The 16,935-nt window shown below is 59.0% G+C and overlaps 5 protein-coding genes across 5 annotated transcripts; 3 read left to right on the top strand and 2 right to left on the bottom strand.

The window, feature by feature from the left end:
* Positions 1–2,585: 2,585 nt before the first annotated feature.
* On the bottom strand, positions 2,586–3,154 carry TRAVEDRAFT_137247 (uncharacterized protein; the record flags this gene model as incomplete). The annotated part of the gene is made up of 3 exons (XM_008047384.1): positions 2,586–2,651; positions 2,717–2,971; positions 3,023–3,154. The coding sequence occupies 3 exons, from the start codon at positions 3,152–3,154 to the stop codon at positions 2,586–2,588; spliced, it is 453 nt and encodes a 150-aa protein (XP_008045575.1).
* A 1,642-nt stretch (positions 3,155–4,796) lies between these two features.
* TRAVEDRAFT_67702 (uncharacterized protein) lies at positions 4,797–6,886 on the top strand (the record flags this gene model as incomplete). The annotated part of the gene is made up of 5 exons (XM_008047383.1): positions 4,797–5,324; positions 5,439–5,456; positions 5,534–5,553; positions 5,589–5,661; positions 5,904–6,886. The coding sequence occupies 5 exons, from the start codon at positions 4,797–4,799 to the stop codon at positions 6,405–6,407; spliced, it is 1,143 nt and encodes a 380-aa protein (XP_008045574.1). The 3' UTR covers positions 6,408–6,886.
* A 1,180-nt stretch (positions 6,887–8,066) lies between these two features.
* Positions 8,067–10,118, top strand: TRAVEDRAFT_75715 (uncharacterized protein). Its single transcript, XM_008047382.1, has 3 exons — positions 8,067–8,159; positions 8,277–8,577; positions 8,628–10,118. Exons 1-3 carry the CDS (start codon positions 8,099–8,101, stop codon positions 9,583–9,585), a joined length of 1,320 nt encoding a protein of 439 aa, XP_008045573.1. The 5' UTR covers positions 8,067–8,098; the 3' UTR covers positions 9,586–10,118.
* Positions 10,119–10,210: 92 nt separating this feature from the next.
* TRAVEDRAFT_32428 (uncharacterized protein) lies at positions 10,211–12,758 on the bottom strand. The gene is made up of 3 exons (XM_008047364.1): positions 12,551–12,758; positions 12,293–12,495; positions 10,211–12,235 (listed from the first exon to the last, which is right to left on the bottom strand). The coding sequence occupies exon 3, from the start codon at positions 11,608–11,610 to the stop codon at positions 10,717–10,719; it is 894 nt and encodes a 297-aa protein (XP_008045555.1). The 5' UTR covers positions 11,611–12,235; positions 12,293–12,495; positions 12,551–12,758; the 3' UTR covers positions 10,211–10,716.
* Positions 12,759–13,698: 940 nt separating this feature from the next.
* Positions 13,699–15,636, top strand: TRAVEDRAFT_176340 (uncharacterized protein; the record flags this gene model as incomplete). The annotated part of the gene is made up of 15 exons (XM_008047381.1): positions 13,699–13,750; positions 13,801–13,826; positions 13,891–13,907; positions 13,967–14,137; positions 14,203–14,417; positions 14,474–14,489; positions 14,542–14,604; positions 14,654–14,672; positions 14,732–14,762; positions 14,823–14,849; positions 14,901–15,113; positions 15,169–15,282; positions 15,343–15,362; positions 15,418–15,528; positions 15,585–15,636. The coding sequence occupies 15 exons, from the start codon at positions 13,699–13,701 to the stop codon at positions 15,633–15,635; spliced, it is 1,146 nt and encodes a 381-aa protein (XP_008045572.1).
* Positions 15,637–16,935: the final 1,299 nt, after the last annotated feature.

Genomic DNA, 16,935 nt, shown 5'->3' with positions numbered 1-16,935 from the left:
AGGCACTCATTACCAGATTGGGACGAGGCGGGCGGGAGAGCGCCCAGGGGGCGGAGCGTCGGCGCCGTCAGCGACGACGTCACGCGAGGTCTGGACAACGCGGGAGGCAGCGTTGCCGACGGCATCAACGGCGGGCGCTGATGGGATACTCAACGCCCGGCGTTCTCGGACGTTGATCTCGTTATCAGTCGTTTATTGTTATCTACTGCTTAGGGATCTATCTAATCTAGTCTACTTACTGTATCGGGGGCACAGTACTTGTAGGCCACGATCTAAGTGCTGAATGCTGGGTGAATCGCTGGGTGGGGGGGCCTGTTAGTAGATCTAGCTAATTAGCTAGGAGACATCAATGTGATTATCTAGCTAACTAACCGATCAAATGGTGACACACAGGTGCGATAATCAGGGAGATAACAGGAGGCACCTACCTTTTGAGGCAGGTAAGTCGAGATAAACCCGTAATCAAGCGCCCTCCTACCGGGCGCTACTGAACTCATTATGGGCGGTGGAAATGCAAGTAAATAATAATCAGAAAGATTCTGCACGCGCGCGGGAGTATATAATCCTCTCCTGAACGTCAATAATGGTGAGCGCAGTGCCCGCGTTGCTCGCGCGAAGTCGCGCGAGGTATACGAGGTAATTGCGACCTCGCGACGCGCGGCGCGCGAGGCGCGACTTCGTGCGCAATGCGCGTGCCCCCCCAAACATTGTTATCGCGCGCGCATCCCTAAAACCTGCTTCAGAGCCATGTTTAAAGTATTATCACTCTCAAATAGAAGCTGTACAAGTATGAGCACCGTTATAACATCCCTCACAAGTTAATAAGATTAGTAGTAAGGTTTTACTCCTAGTACCTCTCTATGGCTTCAAACCTGTCCCAAATATTATAGAAATGTGCATAAATCTTATAATTTGAGGTTGCGAGCACCACTGTGCTTGTTTTACGAAGTCTAACTAGCCAGGAGTAGATACTACAGTGTTCTCACCGGGAGTATGAACGCGAGGCGCCCAGTGGAGGCATTACCATATCAGGGCGTTTACGGCGCTTACATTACTATCTGGCCACCGGTATATAGGAGGCGCCGAGGGCCGTCCGCCAGAGTCCGCCGGAAAGTCGCAGTCCCAGCGGGTCAGATGGTTTGGAATTATGGGACGCATTCGTTTTCGAGTGAACTCACCATTTTTAGCGCAAACAGCCATCGGCAATGTCAGGCTCCTGGGAAACTGGCGAGATGCGAACACGTTTCATCACCCCGGGAGGACAAGCATTTGAGATATTGGCACGTTCGCGCAGGGCGGCTGCGGCTCCGACGGTCTGGCAAAGTCGCACCCGGAAGGCTTTGTTTCTGGCTCTTCTCTTACCGAGGCCTCTAGCACGACGTATGCCGGGCGTCAAGAGGTGAGAGTTATGCACACGGCCTGAAGGCCATTATCACTCCCGAACGCCACTGCTCCAACTCCTGCATAGCGCGCCTTAGGGAGGGCGTTTCAACTAGTCCCCGGGCTTGCGCTCATACGCATGAGCTGTCAGAACGCGACGCCCCATGGCGCTGGAATGCAACTGCGTGGGACTCTATGCGTCGATTCCGAATCAACGCACGGATACCCGGACACCCGTGGACAATGCACAACAGTACTACGGCCTCTGACTTGTCGACGGGCGGTTCAGCAGCGGGTCATTGTCGGGGGGGGGGGCGCAGTGGCGTATCCGTGTCGGAGGCGTTTACAGTGTCTGAAGATGAAGGCGAGCGGTTTCTCCGATTCGTATGCAAGGGACACTACATTCTTATTCGTGGGTGCACGTTCGGCGAAGAGAGCCGTCGTCGGGAACCCCTGCCGTCAAACTGGACGAGCGGCCTTTTACGCACGTACAGCCACCCGTGCCTTTCCCCGCTTCCGAGGAGGACCCCCGACATTTCTGCCAAGGGCCTGATCCGTTTTCGGACAAAATTTGAGGACCGCAACCCTTATGCCTGGTGCAAAACCGGACAAAAAAGACCCGAAAATCGCCTATGCCTGATGCCATTTTCCGGACATACTGACGCCAGGCTGGGTGAGGCTTGGTGCCAAACCGGACATTTGCCCCGATTTGTAGCCTTTTAGACCCGCAAAAGTCGAAATTTGGCGTCTATTCGAAGCACGTGCTCGATTAGGCCTGATCTGGCCCGGACAAATTCACGAAAACTCGGGTAGGCCTGGTGTATTCCCGGACAAAATCAGGGCGCCAAAGGCCTGATCCACCGGACAGACATTGCCTTTTTTCAACTTTGTGGATCAGGCCTTTGGCGGCAATGTCGGGGGTCCTTTCCGAGGGCACCGTACTTGAGTCTCCGTTGCGTCGGCTCTCTCGCCGGTGACGTGCCTGTTCAAATATGCGGCGCCCAGGCACGGACAGCCCACGGCAAGGAACCAATCGACTTGTATGTCATTTTCAAAATAATATATTACTAGCGTGGACACGGATCGGTTCGAAGACAATTGCGCATAGAACTTGTTTCACAGGTCTGCCCATGAGTACTGCGTCGAAGATGACCCTCCACAAATTATTACTACGGTATATATATTACGGGCTCAGGCGGCTCGCCCTAAAACGCCGCATCGTTCCCGATGATCACAGTCTGATTGACCACTTCGAGGAATGGCTCTTCTCCCTGCCCAAGACGTAAGCGTCAGCGTTCCCTCCCGCGCTCATGTCCCCGCCAGCAAAGAAGCTTACAATAATGAGCCCGAAGTGCGCGACGGAGAGCACGGCTGCACCTTCGGGCAGGAACTGCGGAATTGTGACCGTAAAGTTCTGGAAGAGGTCCGAGTGGCCGTTCCCCACAGGCTGGGGTGTGTAAGGGCCGGAGAAGAGCGGGGTGCCGATGTCGCCAGAGGTGTCAACGCCGTCGCAGGTCCCCGCGGGTGCGAGGCCCACACAGGACTTGATGCCGATGGCAACAGCGACGTCCTGGGAGCCTGTAAGAGAGGGCTAGGGAGAAAGTCAGCTAGGGCGATGACACAGAAGACAACTCTGACGAACCACACGATCGATATCAACGACGATGGATTGTCCGGGGAAGACCGTCGCAAGAGCGGGAGGGGCGGCGATTATCACGTTCTGAGCCGCCGCGCAACATGCGAGAGCGGCAAGTACGAAGACAATCTTGAACATGTCGAGTAATCAGAGCGGGAAGGAGAAGCAAAAAGGAATGCTAGAACTGCAGTGAGCTCTGCCAACTCATAGTCTACGCTGACTGATATATATATATATATACTAGTTGAGGTTCGGCATCGTCGGCCACATCTGCGAACGTAAAGCCAAAGCAAGCTTTCAATGGTGTCATCCCCGGGGGCGATGTGTAGGTGAAAGACACCACTCGAGAGGGCTCTGCTACATGCCTGGACTTCAGTGCAACCGCCAAAGAGGCCGTTCTCACATCCGCCGTGGTGGCCGTTGAGTGACCGAAGGTGAGTACGTAGAAGCGCTTCATAGCCCGAGGGGGAGCGAGCGCACGTCGGAGCACTGGCTCAGCCACACGTTGAAATGGCACATGTTCGTCGGCGTCGGGAAAGCCGCGGATGCGATTCTTCCGGGAGTGGAACGATAACACGTTGACGTCCTTATACAGCATACTAATTCAGAAAAGTAGCTATCAGTGAAGCTTGAACCGCGCTGGTATGGAAAAGTGCTAACCTTTGAAGTTAGACGATGTCCGACGTCGGACGTCGCCGAATGGAGGAATGTGTAGGCACCGCTATGACGTACGTATTGATCTCATGGCCGGCTGAGCTACTTCATGAACGTTCGTATGAGGTGTCAGCAGAATGTAAGGGATGCAATTGATTGGCCTTGCGTTGATCCGGCGCCTCCGCCTCATCTAGACGTACGACCAGGGTGCGGGCGCAGAGACCACTAAAAGACACCCGCAGATGCCCGGCTTTCTTGAATGCGACGGGCTCTCAATAGATAGAAGTCAAGCCGAAGCTTGAACATCTGTCGTGCATCCCAATGGAGTTGCTGCGTGGGTATGCCAGTGGCATGCTTCAAAGACGTGGCTCTGGCATGGTCCTCAACGTGAGTGTCCATTACAAAAACAGGCGCTAACCCGAAGACTCACCTTCGCGTTTTCACTGAACCCGATTCTTTCCAACGCCATACTATGGCCACCTTTGAATGCACCGGTGAGGTGTCCTAACCAGGCCTAAAATGTGCTGGTTTTCTGATGTTTCGATTGCGGCCCCCGCAGCATTTACCTCAAGCGACACACTATAGTTTGATAGAAATGTGGCATGAGACCAATATATGTGATCTCACACTTATCGTCTGCCTACCCAGGGCGAGAGAGATGATGGCGGTGACAGAGAACCCGAGATTGAAAGAAGCGCCCTACATAACAACTCACCGCCACAAGGTTCGGACCGACGCTCCTCCTGTTTGCGCAAATACACCTTGAATTCTTCTCCCGAGGTCAGCGAAGACATGGCGAAGCTCGAGGATGCAGTGCAGATTCACCCACACCAACCCCGCACGCACGGCGTCGCCATCACATATCAACTGCGCGATCCGGTGCGCCCTCCAAGATTCTAGTGGCAGCACGTCTTTCAGTCGCACGCGGCGAGCGGGACGCCCACATAGCCCCGGAGGAGCGCGCTGCCCCCGGAGGACGGTGGTCAGACACCTTGTCCGTAACGTCCATCTCTCCTCGCACTCCCCTACGCCGCCTACCTCATTGCAGGCCGCCCAAGCCTCGTCCCCACACTCCTTCCCGCCACAATTTGAAAGATCTTGAGCCGACGAGTCTGTAACCTCCAGGATGATCGTCGCGAAAGATGTCAAGCCCGAGATAGTCCTCACCTCGCCCACCGAGTACGAGGCCTCCTCGCCCGGCGCGTCCGCCTCCGCGTCCTCCCCACCACTCGTCATCATGTCCCCGCCGCCCGAGCACGAGCAGCCCTTGCCCACCCCCGCCGCACACATGGCCCCGCCCGCATACTCCGTCCTCCCCGCCGCAGGCGCCTCGCACTCGCCGTCCTCTCCGCGCGGCATCTCAGACGGCCCCACACTCGTCGGGCGCGAGCGCGAGCGCGGCTACGCGCCGTCGACGTCCTCGCGGTCGACGAACGAGCACAGCGCCGGGCACGCGTTCTCGCGCGGGCTGCTCGTGATGGTGCTCTCGCCCGTCGCGGCGTTCCTCGCGGCGCTGTGGGGCGCGGGGAAGCTCGTCGAGGGGATCGGGAAAGGGCTCTCGATGGGCCCGGAGGCGGCGTACAAGGCACATTTGGCGCGCGAAGAGCGCAGGATGGAGCGGAAGGCGAATCGGCGAGCTAAGGGGAGGAATGCTGTATGAGACTGCTGGGCTACGGAGTGAGTGCCATTATCGCATCGTCCGAAGGGGAGGGACTTACGGGTGCGTTGCAGCTGGATACCTTCACACCTATGTATAACTTATTCTCAGCTTTGCTTTAATGTGGGTGTACGTCTGTGCTGGACGAACTGGTGATCGGGGCGTTCTTCAGGAGAATGTTGTGTACTATACGCAGAATATACCAGTGCGGTGCACTACACCTTCCGTACGCTGAAAACGCTTGAACTGATATTCAATCAGGGCCGAACGACACAGCAACGTCTGGACTTATCGTGAGACGGTTACGTCTGGGAAACTTGTCGCATGGAGCATGGTAAGAAGCAATTTGAGTTCTGTGTGCGATCGAAGTGAACGCCGCATGTTCTAGATTACCGCAGTGCACGACGAGCACGTATATATCAATGAGGCTCCGGGTGAGCTGAGCACTAATTGCATCTCGTCGTATCGACACCGACGCTGACTCCAGCGCCAAGTCCACATCCTCGACCTCACTTTCGAGCCACACTTTACGGCATGACAATGTTGGCCTTGACCTACGGCGATGATCGTCCACAGATAACACCGGAGGGGCCTGCACGATGCGAGGACGACATGGAGGATATCGAGGAGCCAGCTGAGCCCACTCCTCCGCCTCCTCCGCCTCCGTCACCTCCCCCGCCTCGATACAGACGCACTGAACCGGGCAGCGCTGGCGAGAGCGACGGCCACTCCTCCTCCACCTCGAATGACGCGGGGAACGGAGGTGCTGAAGCCTCCGCCAGGGACGGACCCGCGCTCGAGGCCGCGAAAGCGTTCGGCATGGGGCTAGGAGCCATCGTCGCCACACCCTTCGCGGTGGCCGGCGTCGGCATCCTCGCAGCGGGTGCGACAGTGTGGGGTGCGGCGAAGGTCCTGCAGGGTGTGGGGGGTCTGATTGCTGCGGGTCCTGAGGCGGCGGTAAGGGCGGCAGCGGGAGGCGGGCGGGCGGACGGGCGGGCGGACGGACGGGCGGGGGAAGCGCCGAAGGAGAGACAGAAGAAAGATAAGAAAGGGTCGCGGGAGAGTAAGGACAAGAAGTGAAGGTGATGATCCGTAGTGCGATTGTTTTGTTGCATTCTGTCTGTCCGTCCACGTAATTTCAAGTCTGTAGTCATCGCGCTATGTACGGCTATGTTTGTAGCATCGAAAATGCATGTGTACCATCGGTTGACAGCCACCACAGTTTGCACATGGTTGCAGAATGCCGATGTGCTGTACTGAGTACTGACCACGACGTCGTTGATGCTGGAAGAACTTGAGAGACCTGGCCTGAAGCCGCGGAGAAACCGTACCGCTCGGATAGCCTGTGCGCAGAATACCTCTCTTCCGGGCCTAGGCGTCCGTCGCCAAGAACTGGAGAGTAAACTGCGCTGAGAGTGCTTCGAAAACTGTAGCCGCAGCACAACACAACCCCAACGCGAAGTTCTGTATAGCCGCAAAGGCTTGCCCGAAAGACTCAGATCTTCAGAACCCCGTTCGCCACCGCCTCGTAAAAGCCATGACGAAAGGGGATCGCTGCGCGGATCGAAGGTGGAAGTCAAAATACGCATGTCCCGCAGCAACACGGCGGCGTCAAGAATTCTAGGGCGGCACGTTCTGGTTTGAAGCCTCTCATTCGATCGGTGGACGAGCGGTTGGAAGGTCGTATGTATAGCGCGAGACGCAATTTCATTGGGTGTCCTTGTATAGAACAGGTTGTTACCCCTGTTCGAAGAGCAAGGAAGTTCGTCGACAATAGACTATTGGGAATAAGCGCACCGAGCCGTGGTAATGACCATGAATGTTCGCGTGAAACACCGGGGTAAGAACAGCGGGCGGTATATATTCTACGCGTTGCAAGAACGTGTCGGAGCCTGGATGGCCGGTGAGTTGAAGGGGACAATCCGCCGAGATGCCGTCAAACTATGGGGATCGCGAGAGAGTGGCGCAAAGTGGTGCAGTGTAGAGCACAGACCTGCCAAAAGCCGGCACAAGAAGCTGCGAGTCGCGATGAGTACGGAGGTAGTGTAGATTGGACAGGGCGAGATGGAACGAGATGGACTCGATCTTTGAGCTTGGCGTCGCGGCTGGCGGAGGCTTGGAGGTCGTACTTAGCGCAGAGAGAGCGGATCGGAGAAATAAGACCGAGGTCGTGGTCAGGTGGGCAGCCGAGACCAGCGAGCGAGTGTGGGAGCCAGGAGAGCGTGGCCGGCTGGAAGCGCAGGGAAGCGTTCGGAAAGGAGGGGGAGCGAAGGGGGAGGGATGGGTGGTGGTTGTGCTGCGCGAGGGTGGCGGGGTGTGGAGAGACGGGGACGGAATGGAGGGCGGCGAAGAGAAAGCGCATATGCCGGTGGAGAGGAGCAGCAGCAGCAAAAGAGGGACGAAAAGCGGATGGCCTTGTGACCTGGGCTCAAAAAGGCCCACCCGCAAATTGAGCCGCCTCGCTCTTTCGTTCTTCCCGTCCACCAAGTCAACGACGAACCCGACAAGATGAGCAACGACGGCGCGCTCTTTGGCCGCCAGGACCCTGGTGAGTGCATTTGCTAAGTGTTCTATCGCGTTCCCCGCGTGTCTGCATCGTGTCCGCCAAAAGTGGCCGGGCGTGGGGGCGGCAGGGGGTGCCGACAGGGCCGGGCGATTGGATTGCTGCGAAATGACGCTCGCTTGACCGACTCGCGCTCCTCTCCTGGATCCCCCGCACTCATCTCTCCACGCCCCGCGCGCGATACTGCTTTCTTCTCTTCACCACGACCATGTCGTCCAATTCGACGACGGCCGATTCCTCGGCCTCCAATTCCGTCGTCGCTGCGAGCAGTACGTCCGCAGACCCCACATCTCCTCCATCCGACCCGTCCTCTGCTTCCTCTTCCTCTCCCTCTTCACGCATATCCACGACCGACACGACTTCCCTTGCTGATCCTACTGCCTCAGGTTCCTCTGAATCATCTGCCGCCACTTCTGACCCCCCGGCCTCCACCTCTACCACGACCACTGACCCTCCAGCATCTTCGTCAACCACCACTGGTCCCGACTCCTCTTCCACTACGACTACCACCGATCCTGGAAACTCTACCTCCCCTCCAGTCAGTAGCTCGTCTTCAACGGCAAGCAGCGGTGTCACAAGCCCATCGGTTTCCGGCTCAAGCTCCGCCGCAAGCTCCTCTGCGACTCCGACGCAAACTTCTTCCTCGTCTGTCGTCCCGTCCACATCCACCCAAACGAGCACCGTAGTGTGCGTATGCAGCCGCGTTCCTTTACGTTATCGTGCTCATCCCGATACAGTGCCACCGATGCCAACGGCTCGGTTTTCACCTCTGTGGTCACCTCGACCATCGTGAGCACGCCCACCGTTGGTGCTTCTTCCGACCGCGCTACAACCTCCTCGTCGCATACCGGTGCCATCGTAGGCGGCGTCGTGGGCGGCCTGGCAGGCGCTGCCATCCTTGCCACCCTCATCTTCTTCATCTGTCGCCGTCGCCGAAGAGACGACTTTGACGGAAACTTCGACCCCGACCGCGTCACAGGTGACAATCGTGGCACCCTCCCCGACATCGACCTCGCCGCGGCAGAAGCGGTGACGCCGTACAGCTATAACCCTGGTGGGATGCCCACCCCGCAACCCACAGGGGCTCCCGCGGCTGGTCAAGCCGATATGCGTCAGTACGGTGGACATGTCCCGTCCTTCCTTGCTGGCGGCGTCGCAGGAGCGGGCGCGGGTGCGGCAATGGGCTACGCGGCCAACGAAGGACGCACGGCCTCCCCGCCGTCGGCATACACCCAGCCGTCTCAGTCGCATTATGCGCCTTCGTCCTCCGATCATGGCGGCTATCCCGATTACGCGGCGTACGCAGCGTATGCGAACCCCTACCCGGCGCAGAGTGGGCCGCCCACGTCGTCCAACCCCAGCAGCCCCACGAACACGTCGTTCGGGCCCCAGACAGGCGTGGCCGGGCGCGACTTCCGGCATCCGTCGCCCGGGCCGTCGCTCGCAGCCACGACGCTCACGGACCCGTCGACCTCGGGGAACTCCTCAAACCCCCCGGGGCCGGGCGTCATCCCGAGCGCGAAGGAGCGCGAGGCAATGCAGTACCGGAGACAGGTCGCAAATCCCGATGGCGCAGGCGCGGGCCCCTCCGGCGGCGTCTTGCAACACCAGGATGGCGGCCGGCTGAACGCGACGCCCGAGGATGAGGAGCCGTCGGAGATCCCGCCGCGGTACGACTCTATCGCCCACGACTGAGGCGTCGAAGTCGAGGTCGGGACTCGAGCTTAGAGCTCGGGGGAGGCGCGGGGTGGGTCTCGTTTGGGGAACGGAGACGGCTGGTCTGTCCGTGCCCGTGGGCTGAAAACAAGCTCGTACGATCTTTTGTCGGCGAGTCCCCCATCTCACTGCCTCGACCTCCGATAGGGGCGGGGTCGGAGCGCACAACTAGACGTGTTCCCTCATGCCTCTTCCTCCTTGTCATTCTCCTGCCCCTGCACCCCCCCTGCTTCACACACTTGTGTCTCGCACCCGCTTCGCCCTCCGTCCATGTCCTTATGACCCATGTTTTCTATTTACAATACAGCACGGCCACTAGTTCTTATCACACACGTCACCCGTCGGACTCTGCGTGCCCTCTGCACGGCCGCGCACGGACGACCATTACCACCCCTGTCTACATCCCCCGCCGCCCTGTCCAATGGGTGTCCGCGCCCGCGCCCGCCGCGCCGGCTTCTTGTTTGTACTACTCTCTTTCTTTGCTGCGCATGTATTGATACGACACAACTCATGACGTCCCTCATGGCCATCCTCCCTGCGTGCGACCCGTCTGCCTGTGTGCTCTCTCGAGTCTCAATGTGAAAGATATTAAGTATATTGTGGGCAAGTATGTACTGTGAGCAAGGCGAGCTATACACACGGCAAGCTACCGTACCTAGGATACCTGTAAGCGAGGAGGAGCACCGAGCAGTCCGATCCGAGTCCGCTGCGCGAGGCAGGTCGTCGCATATAGTACGCGTGTTCGTAAAGCGGTCGTGACGAGCAAAGCAAAAGGATAGACGAGGCGCGCGTTTTGGCGGCGCCGAAGGGGACGAGGGGTAGTAGTGTCAGGTATGCATGTGTACGGTACGGTAAGTAGATGGTGGTGGAGACCGCTGGAGATCGTGAGGTACGTGGCTGGGCGTAGTGTGTGTGTGTGATACCAAGCGATGTCCGCGCGTCCGTGCGTGCAGGCAAGCACGCTGTAAGCTGTCGTTCACCCGTTCTTCCCTCCCTGAGTTCTAAAAGAGAAAATAGCAAAGCCTGAGCAGGCGGTCAATCCCGGAGAAATAAGCATAACGACCGGTCCTGGAAGGAAACACCGACCACCAACAACGCCAAAGCAAGGGATCACATCGCCTCCCCGACGCCATGCCCCGCGCTCGACGCCTCCGTCACGTCGATATCCGGCACCCCCGCCGCGTCCCGCTCCCGGTCCAAGCTCGCGCGCACCATCTTCTTCGGCGAGCGCTCGAGCCAATTGCGCGGCTGCGCCGACGCCGTCGGCGGCGGCGACCCGGGCGACACCGTGTCCTCGGGCGACAGCGGGCCCATGTTCGTCACGAACAGCGGGCCCATCTTGGGCATCGGCACGGGCGAGCCAGGGGGCTCAGGCGTGCCGCGGCCGCGCGCGCGGTCGAAGAACCCAGGGGTGGTAGACTTGGGCAGCAGTGGGGTCTCGCTCGTCTCGCGCGAGTGCATCGCGGACGGCGGGCCCGGGTACTGTGCGAGCTGCGCCTGCGAGTGCGCGGCCGTGTTCAGCGACGCGAGGGACGCGAAGGGGTCGTCGGGGACGAGCGTCGTGCTGCTCGCGCCTGGGCCGCCCGGGCCGCGGTACGCACTCGGGGGGTGTGCGGCCGCGCCTGCGCCCACGCCACCTGCGCCGGGGCCCATGACGTCGTCGACGATGCGCCCGAGGTCGACCGTGCTCGAGCCGTTCACGAGCGGGTCGACGAGCGTGCTGGGCTGTCCGGGCGGCGGCCACACGGCCTCGCGGAAGAGGGAGCCCGTCTCGGCGCGCATGCCGAGGATGTGGGGCATCGAGGAAGCGGCTCCGCCGGGGGTGGGTGTGCGGTTTGGGTCCATGGGCGAGCCTTGGAGGGAGGCGTTGAAGGAGGGTGCGTTGGGCGAGCGCGTGGGGGTGGAGTGGTTGTGTGATTGGGAAGCTGATGGCGTGTGCGAGGAGACGGAGGCGGGGTAGTCGCTGTACCGCGCCATGGGGGGCCCAATCTCGTAGTCGTCCATGTCCTCGCCGTCGAGCAGGCGCGTTCGCGGTTTCGGCTGGAGGCGCTTGAAGAACGACAGTTTCTTGTTCTGGTGCCGCCGGTAGAACAGGAAGACAGCGGCGACGAGGATCAGGAACGCGGCGCCGCCAACCGAGCCTGCAATGATGTCACGTTTCGTGGAGCTTACCCCGTCTGCAGTGCTGTTTGGCGAGAGCGTGGTCGGTATAGCACTGAAGATAGTGGAAGTTTGCCCGTCAATAACAGTGGTGCCTACGGCCGATGTGATAGTAGTCTGAGCTCCATCGAAGAGTGCAGTGGTGTCAGAGCTGAACGTGGTGGTGGGTGTTCCAGGGTCTGATGATGATGAGGGCTGCGATGTAGGAGGTGAAGTAGCAGGAGAAGTGGGTGGTGATGTGGGCGGCGAAGTAGGAGGCGATGTAGGCGGTGAGGTCGGTGGGGATGTGGGCGGGGAGGTAGGAGGAGATGTTGGAGGAGATGTCGGAGGGGATGTCGGAGGGGATGTGGGCGGAGAGGTGGGCGGAGACGTTGGGGGAGACGTAGGCGGAGAAGTCGGTGGTGAAGTCGGTGGCGAAGTTGGAGGAGAGGTAGGAGGAGAGGTCGGCGGACTAGTCGGCGGGCTGGTTCTGGTTGACATCTCCACTTAATCCTGACGCGCTGAACATGCAACAGAAAGAACGCACACTGGTGGGGACGTTTGACCATCAGAGGGGTCTTGAGTCTGCCCTGCAGAGTCGGTCGCATTTGAGGTATCCTGCGATGTACCGCTCTGTCCTGACGCTGTTCCATTCGAAGCAGACGTTCCGGCGTCCTGAACTTGGTCGCCGTTGGTTGGGTCAGACGTTGCGGCGGTGGCCGTAGCATCGGCTCGCTGAGTCTGACGTGACTACGAATCGTTCCGTAAGATTCGCACAGAACATCTACGCGATGTGGAAACGTACCGGGGACGTCTGTGAACTGCCCTGAGCACTCGTTGCAGGTGCGGTTGGAGATGAGCCGTCCGTGGTTCCTGAAATGAAGGTGGGGGTGGAACCAGGGGTGATCGAGGGCGTCTGCCTGCCGAAGAGCCTGCTCCGCCTCGCTGGGGTGCAGTCCTCCTGGCCAGGACAGAAGGCGAGCATGGGGGTCGTAAGCTAGGCCGTCGGGTACGGTGGGCGGGGGAGATAGGGAGACATGCGCGGTGGAGACATTTCGGAGTGCGAAGCCCTCGCCTCTGCCGCGACATCACGTGCAGGGCAGTGTTGCCACCGTCCGTCGCTGTCTCTCTTTCTTTATCCCCCTCCGTCTCCCCCGTCCTCTTCGTGTCCAGTACAGTACGCTCTCGTTGCCATGCTCGTCGCCTCTCTGTCCAGCCTCTCACCTATACTTGTCTGGCACTCACCCCGAACGACTGGCAGACACCGACACAACGTCTCCGGTCTCGACAGGCCGGGGGCTCAGCCGCGCTGTGGCCGACATGGGACCTCTCACTGCGGGCTGGCGGCTAGATATGTCTACCAATACGGCGTCGACTCTCACTGCGTATGTGCTTTCGTTGCAACGAGATTCGCCTAGCCCGAGCCGGTCGCCTTCATAACGGATGCTGGAAGGCGGCAGTGAGCGTCCATCACCCGGCAATGGGGGGCATTTGTTCGGCCTCGTACATTCGTGACGAGACATGCACAGGTACGCCGCAGCTTTGAAGCATATACGCACCCGTTTGTCTATGCTTGTTGGTATCAGTGCGCAGGGCCCACTCATGGGGCACAGAGGTGATCCGTGGTTCGAAAGTGAAACATGTACTGTACGGCGAGGGTAATATATTGCATAGGATGTCAATGAATGGGCGGTATGTTCCTCCAGACAGTGCCATCCCGCCGGAGTCTATGTTGAGATGGGAGATGGAATGTTTTCGCCCCGCATGCAGATGTCCCCGCCTGCGTGTACTTCTTGCAGACGTCATTCCACAGCCACCTGGAGGCGAATGCCAATCCCGCTGATCTTCGAGATTATCTTGAACCCACATACCTTCCCTGCTCTTGCTTCGCAGTGTACGTGATCTCAGTAACAGTCGACCCGTACGTTCCAGGTTACCGCTTGAAACAACAGCATGTCAGAGACAGTCAACATCCTTCTCGTCGGGGCTGGCGAGATCAACTTCGGTAGGTACCGGACCTCAGAATACTTGTGAGCGAACACTGATTGTTCGTAGGCTCGGTCGAAGGGCCATGGAATCATGTAAGTTTGAACGATGTGCATCGTCGTGTCTAACGCTCTATATACTGATCCCATATTGGCACAGACACTGCGGCTGGAACAGTCAGATACCATAATTGAACAATATGTTGGGGCATCGACGCTAAACTACCATCTGGCAGAATTCTGGGCCCCCGTCTACGGGTGGTAGCACTCATCGACCTCGACGCATCCCGAGCGACCGCAGCTCTCGACGCAAAGCTCGCATCCCCAGCTGCACCCGCCTACGCCGATTGCAAAGTATTCCCCACGGTGACGGAGGCCGCGCGCTCGCCGCTCTCCCAGACACCCCAGTACGCCCACAATTCTTGCACCCCCCGCTCCCCGAAGCCTCCTTCTGGAATCTGATCCGCCCCAGCATAGCGATTGTCGGCGCCCCGCCCTTCGCGCGCGGCACCGACATCCCTGGGAGAGATCTGGAGCTCCAGCTCGTCGAAGCGTTCCCGCGATGCGCGCTGTTCGTCGAGAAGCCCGTCAGCAGCGGCCCTGAGGATGCGGCCTGGCGCGTCGCTGACGTACTGGAGAAGAGCGGGACGCTCGTTGGCGTCGGCTATATGCTGCGATATCTGAAAGGTGCTCCGCGAGAAGCCACGTTGGTTCTAAGGCGCACTAACAGAACGGCAACACAGCTGTGCAAGTGATGAAGTAGTACTGGCAAATGCTGTTTGCAACGGGGAAAACTTACTTCTGCTCACAGGAAGATCATCTCCGAGAACGGATTGGTCGTGATGGGTACCAATGCACGATATGTTATGGCTTAGTGAGTAAACCGTGATATGTGTGAGAGCGTCCCGCTAAATCGTGCGCAGCGAGTGGGCCAGAAAACCAGTCAGTTTCACATCGTTTCTCCATGATCGACAGTCTCTGAAGGATCCGCTTGCTTGTAGGCATGGTGGGATAAAACCCGTTCCGGAGGACGTAAGTCTCGTTCTTGCCCTCTTTCACTTTGCCGATGTCCTGATTGCCATCCCCATGAAGCCATCATCGAACAAGCTACTCACTTCTGTCCGCAAATACACAGTTTCTTCCAATTTTCGTAGACTAATGCTCTTTCAGGCGACCTCTCCCGCTACTTCGGGGGCGACGTGCACCTCCCGTCCGTCGTCGCGCACACCGTACAGCCCAACGAAGCTCCCGGACAACTCTCCGCGAAACGGTTCGACGAAGACCCCATCCCGCCCGAGAACCGTCTTCCGCGGCTGACGAGCGCGACGTGGAAATACCGCGGCGGCGCTGTCGGGACGCTCACGCATGTCATCGCGCTACATGGTACAGAGCTCGTCATCATACCGACGTAGAGAAGCTCACTATGGCGCCACGACAGGGAACACGTACGACACTGAGTTCGAGGTATATGCTGACGGGTACCGCTTCAAGCTCGTCGACCCGTACGGTACGCCCAAACTGTGCATCAGGCGACCCGGTGCGGCAGAGGAAGGTATGTACATCATCATAAGGACTTAAGGGGGCTCACCCACCTCCTGCTATCGGCATACAGAGGTGCATGTCTTCAAAGAGGTGGGCACATAATTCTTAGCGGCGGGGACGAGAAACTTCTCTAACGAGATTACAGGACGACCCCTTCCGCACCGAGCTCGAGACCTTCGTGGACGTGGTCGAAGAACGAGGCTCCAGAGACCGGGTTCTGAGCTCGTACGAAGATGCGATCAAGACGTATGAACTGGTGAGCATGGTTAGCTGCTATAGGCAGCTGGATAGTCGCGATGATTGGCTCGACAGACGTGGGCGATCAGGAGGGCAAGCGAGACCGCTGCAGCATCATACGCGTAGCGGGATTGTGTGCCAACGACTCATGGGTAATGAATATTGAATGCTGGCGCAAGGAGTATCACGTTCTCTTTAGTCGTTTGCAGGCCGGAAGACCGTTGCAGAGCTTCGTGTGATATCGGAAAAGCCATTCTTGAGTGACGTTCAAGAGGAAGATGGTTCGTGAAATGCAACGAAATAGATCGACGGGTGGGAGGCAGGAGGTGAGGAAGACTCACGACCGCAAATTTTGGCGAGACCGATGCCTACACCATGTGCAAGCTCTCCAGTGAAATATGCGCGCTGTCCAATGAGACGGCGGAGGGAGACGGCGGGCGCACTACTGCCGGAATGTCCAGGCGTCGGGCTCTCTAGCCCGCACTCCGAGCGGCTGAAGTGACCAAGAGGGGCTTTCAGGGCGGCGGTGATTCGGAGTATAGCTCATAAACGAATACGAGTCTCGACATCATGGTATGAGGGCGAAGGCAACTATGTCGACAGCGAGTAAGTCCTGTAGAGAGAATCGATTTGTTCAGGGAAGACGTGGGATCAAATGAGAGCTAGAGACGGATGCAATGGCTCAGGGTGGAGTTTCGTGGGCACGTACGAATGTGAGGCCGCAGGCTCCGAACGGACCCTGAAGCCAATCACCCATGTGACGACCACAGGCCGAACAGATGCTCTCTCGCAGACGACCCGTATGGCATCCCGTTCTCTTGACGCACGGCATCTAGAGACTAACCGTTAGCTCCGCGGGCGCCGCACGGAACCAGGCCTCGGACTCGCAGGCTAGGATTGTCGGTCGTCAGAAAAGGCAGCCAAGGAGCGTGCGTGGACGCGCTCAGGACGCGTTACGTACCTCATAAGACCACGAACGGCAGCGCCATCGATACTTCTGCGCGATAGAGCCACAGACGTGGGGGCCCGCATGATAGCGAGGCAGGCTAGGGATGACGCCCCGGATCAGGGGCCGCAGTTGGCGGGTTCCAGGCTGCGTGGCCGCTCGGGGGGACGGAGAAGACGCGGACACGTGAAGTAGCGGCTTCGACGCCTCGCAGTCTGGGTGGCGGGCCAGGGTGCAGGCCACGCACGACGGGCCGGGGCATGAGACCGCGGTTCGGCGGGTGCTGAACGTAGACGTACACTTGACTTCACGGGCGCGCGGAGGGCCTCGTGGGTGGGTAAGAGTGTCCGGTTACGTTCGGAAGGGCAGGATTTGGGGGCCTGTTGACGTGCTGCACACCCACACCGGCTTCGCGAAGCGTCGTATTGCACTTTGAATGCCTGTCCGACGTGGAGCAACCTTAGCCAGGCCCTTGATCCG

Source organism: Trametes versicolor (genome assembly GCF_000271585.1).
Source record: "Trametes versicolor FP-101664 SS1 unplaced genomic scaffold TRAVEscaffold_18, whole genome shotgun sequence".
NCBI lineage: Eukaryota > Fungi > Basidiomycota > Agaricomycetes > Polyporales > Polyporaceae > Trametes > Trametes versicolor.
The sequence above is the reverse complement of the archived record's forward strand: the minus strand, read 5'-3'. Positions and strand labels throughout refer to the sequence as shown.

What these genes read in the sequence shown, in the direction of transcription:
- TRAVEDRAFT_75715 (XM_008047382.1), top strand. Translation starts at nt 8,099, where the DNA reads ATGTCGTCCAATTCGACGACGGCCGATTCCTCGGCCTCCAATTCCGTC. An exon ending in TTCCGTCGTCGCTGCGAGCA is followed by an intron (nt 8,160 to 8,276) that starts GTACGTCCGCAG and finishes CTACTGCCTCAG; the next exon opens with GTTCCTCTGAATCATCTGCC. An exon ending in ACCCAAACGAGCACCGTAGT is followed by an intron (nt 8,578 to 8,627) that starts GTGCGTATGCAG and finishes ATCCCGATACAG; the next exon opens with TGCCACCGATGCCAACGGCT.
- TRAVEDRAFT_32428 (XM_008047364.1), bottom strand. Translation starts at nt 11,610, where the DNA reads ATGGACGACTACGAGATTGGGCCCCCCATGGCGCGGTACAGCGACTAC.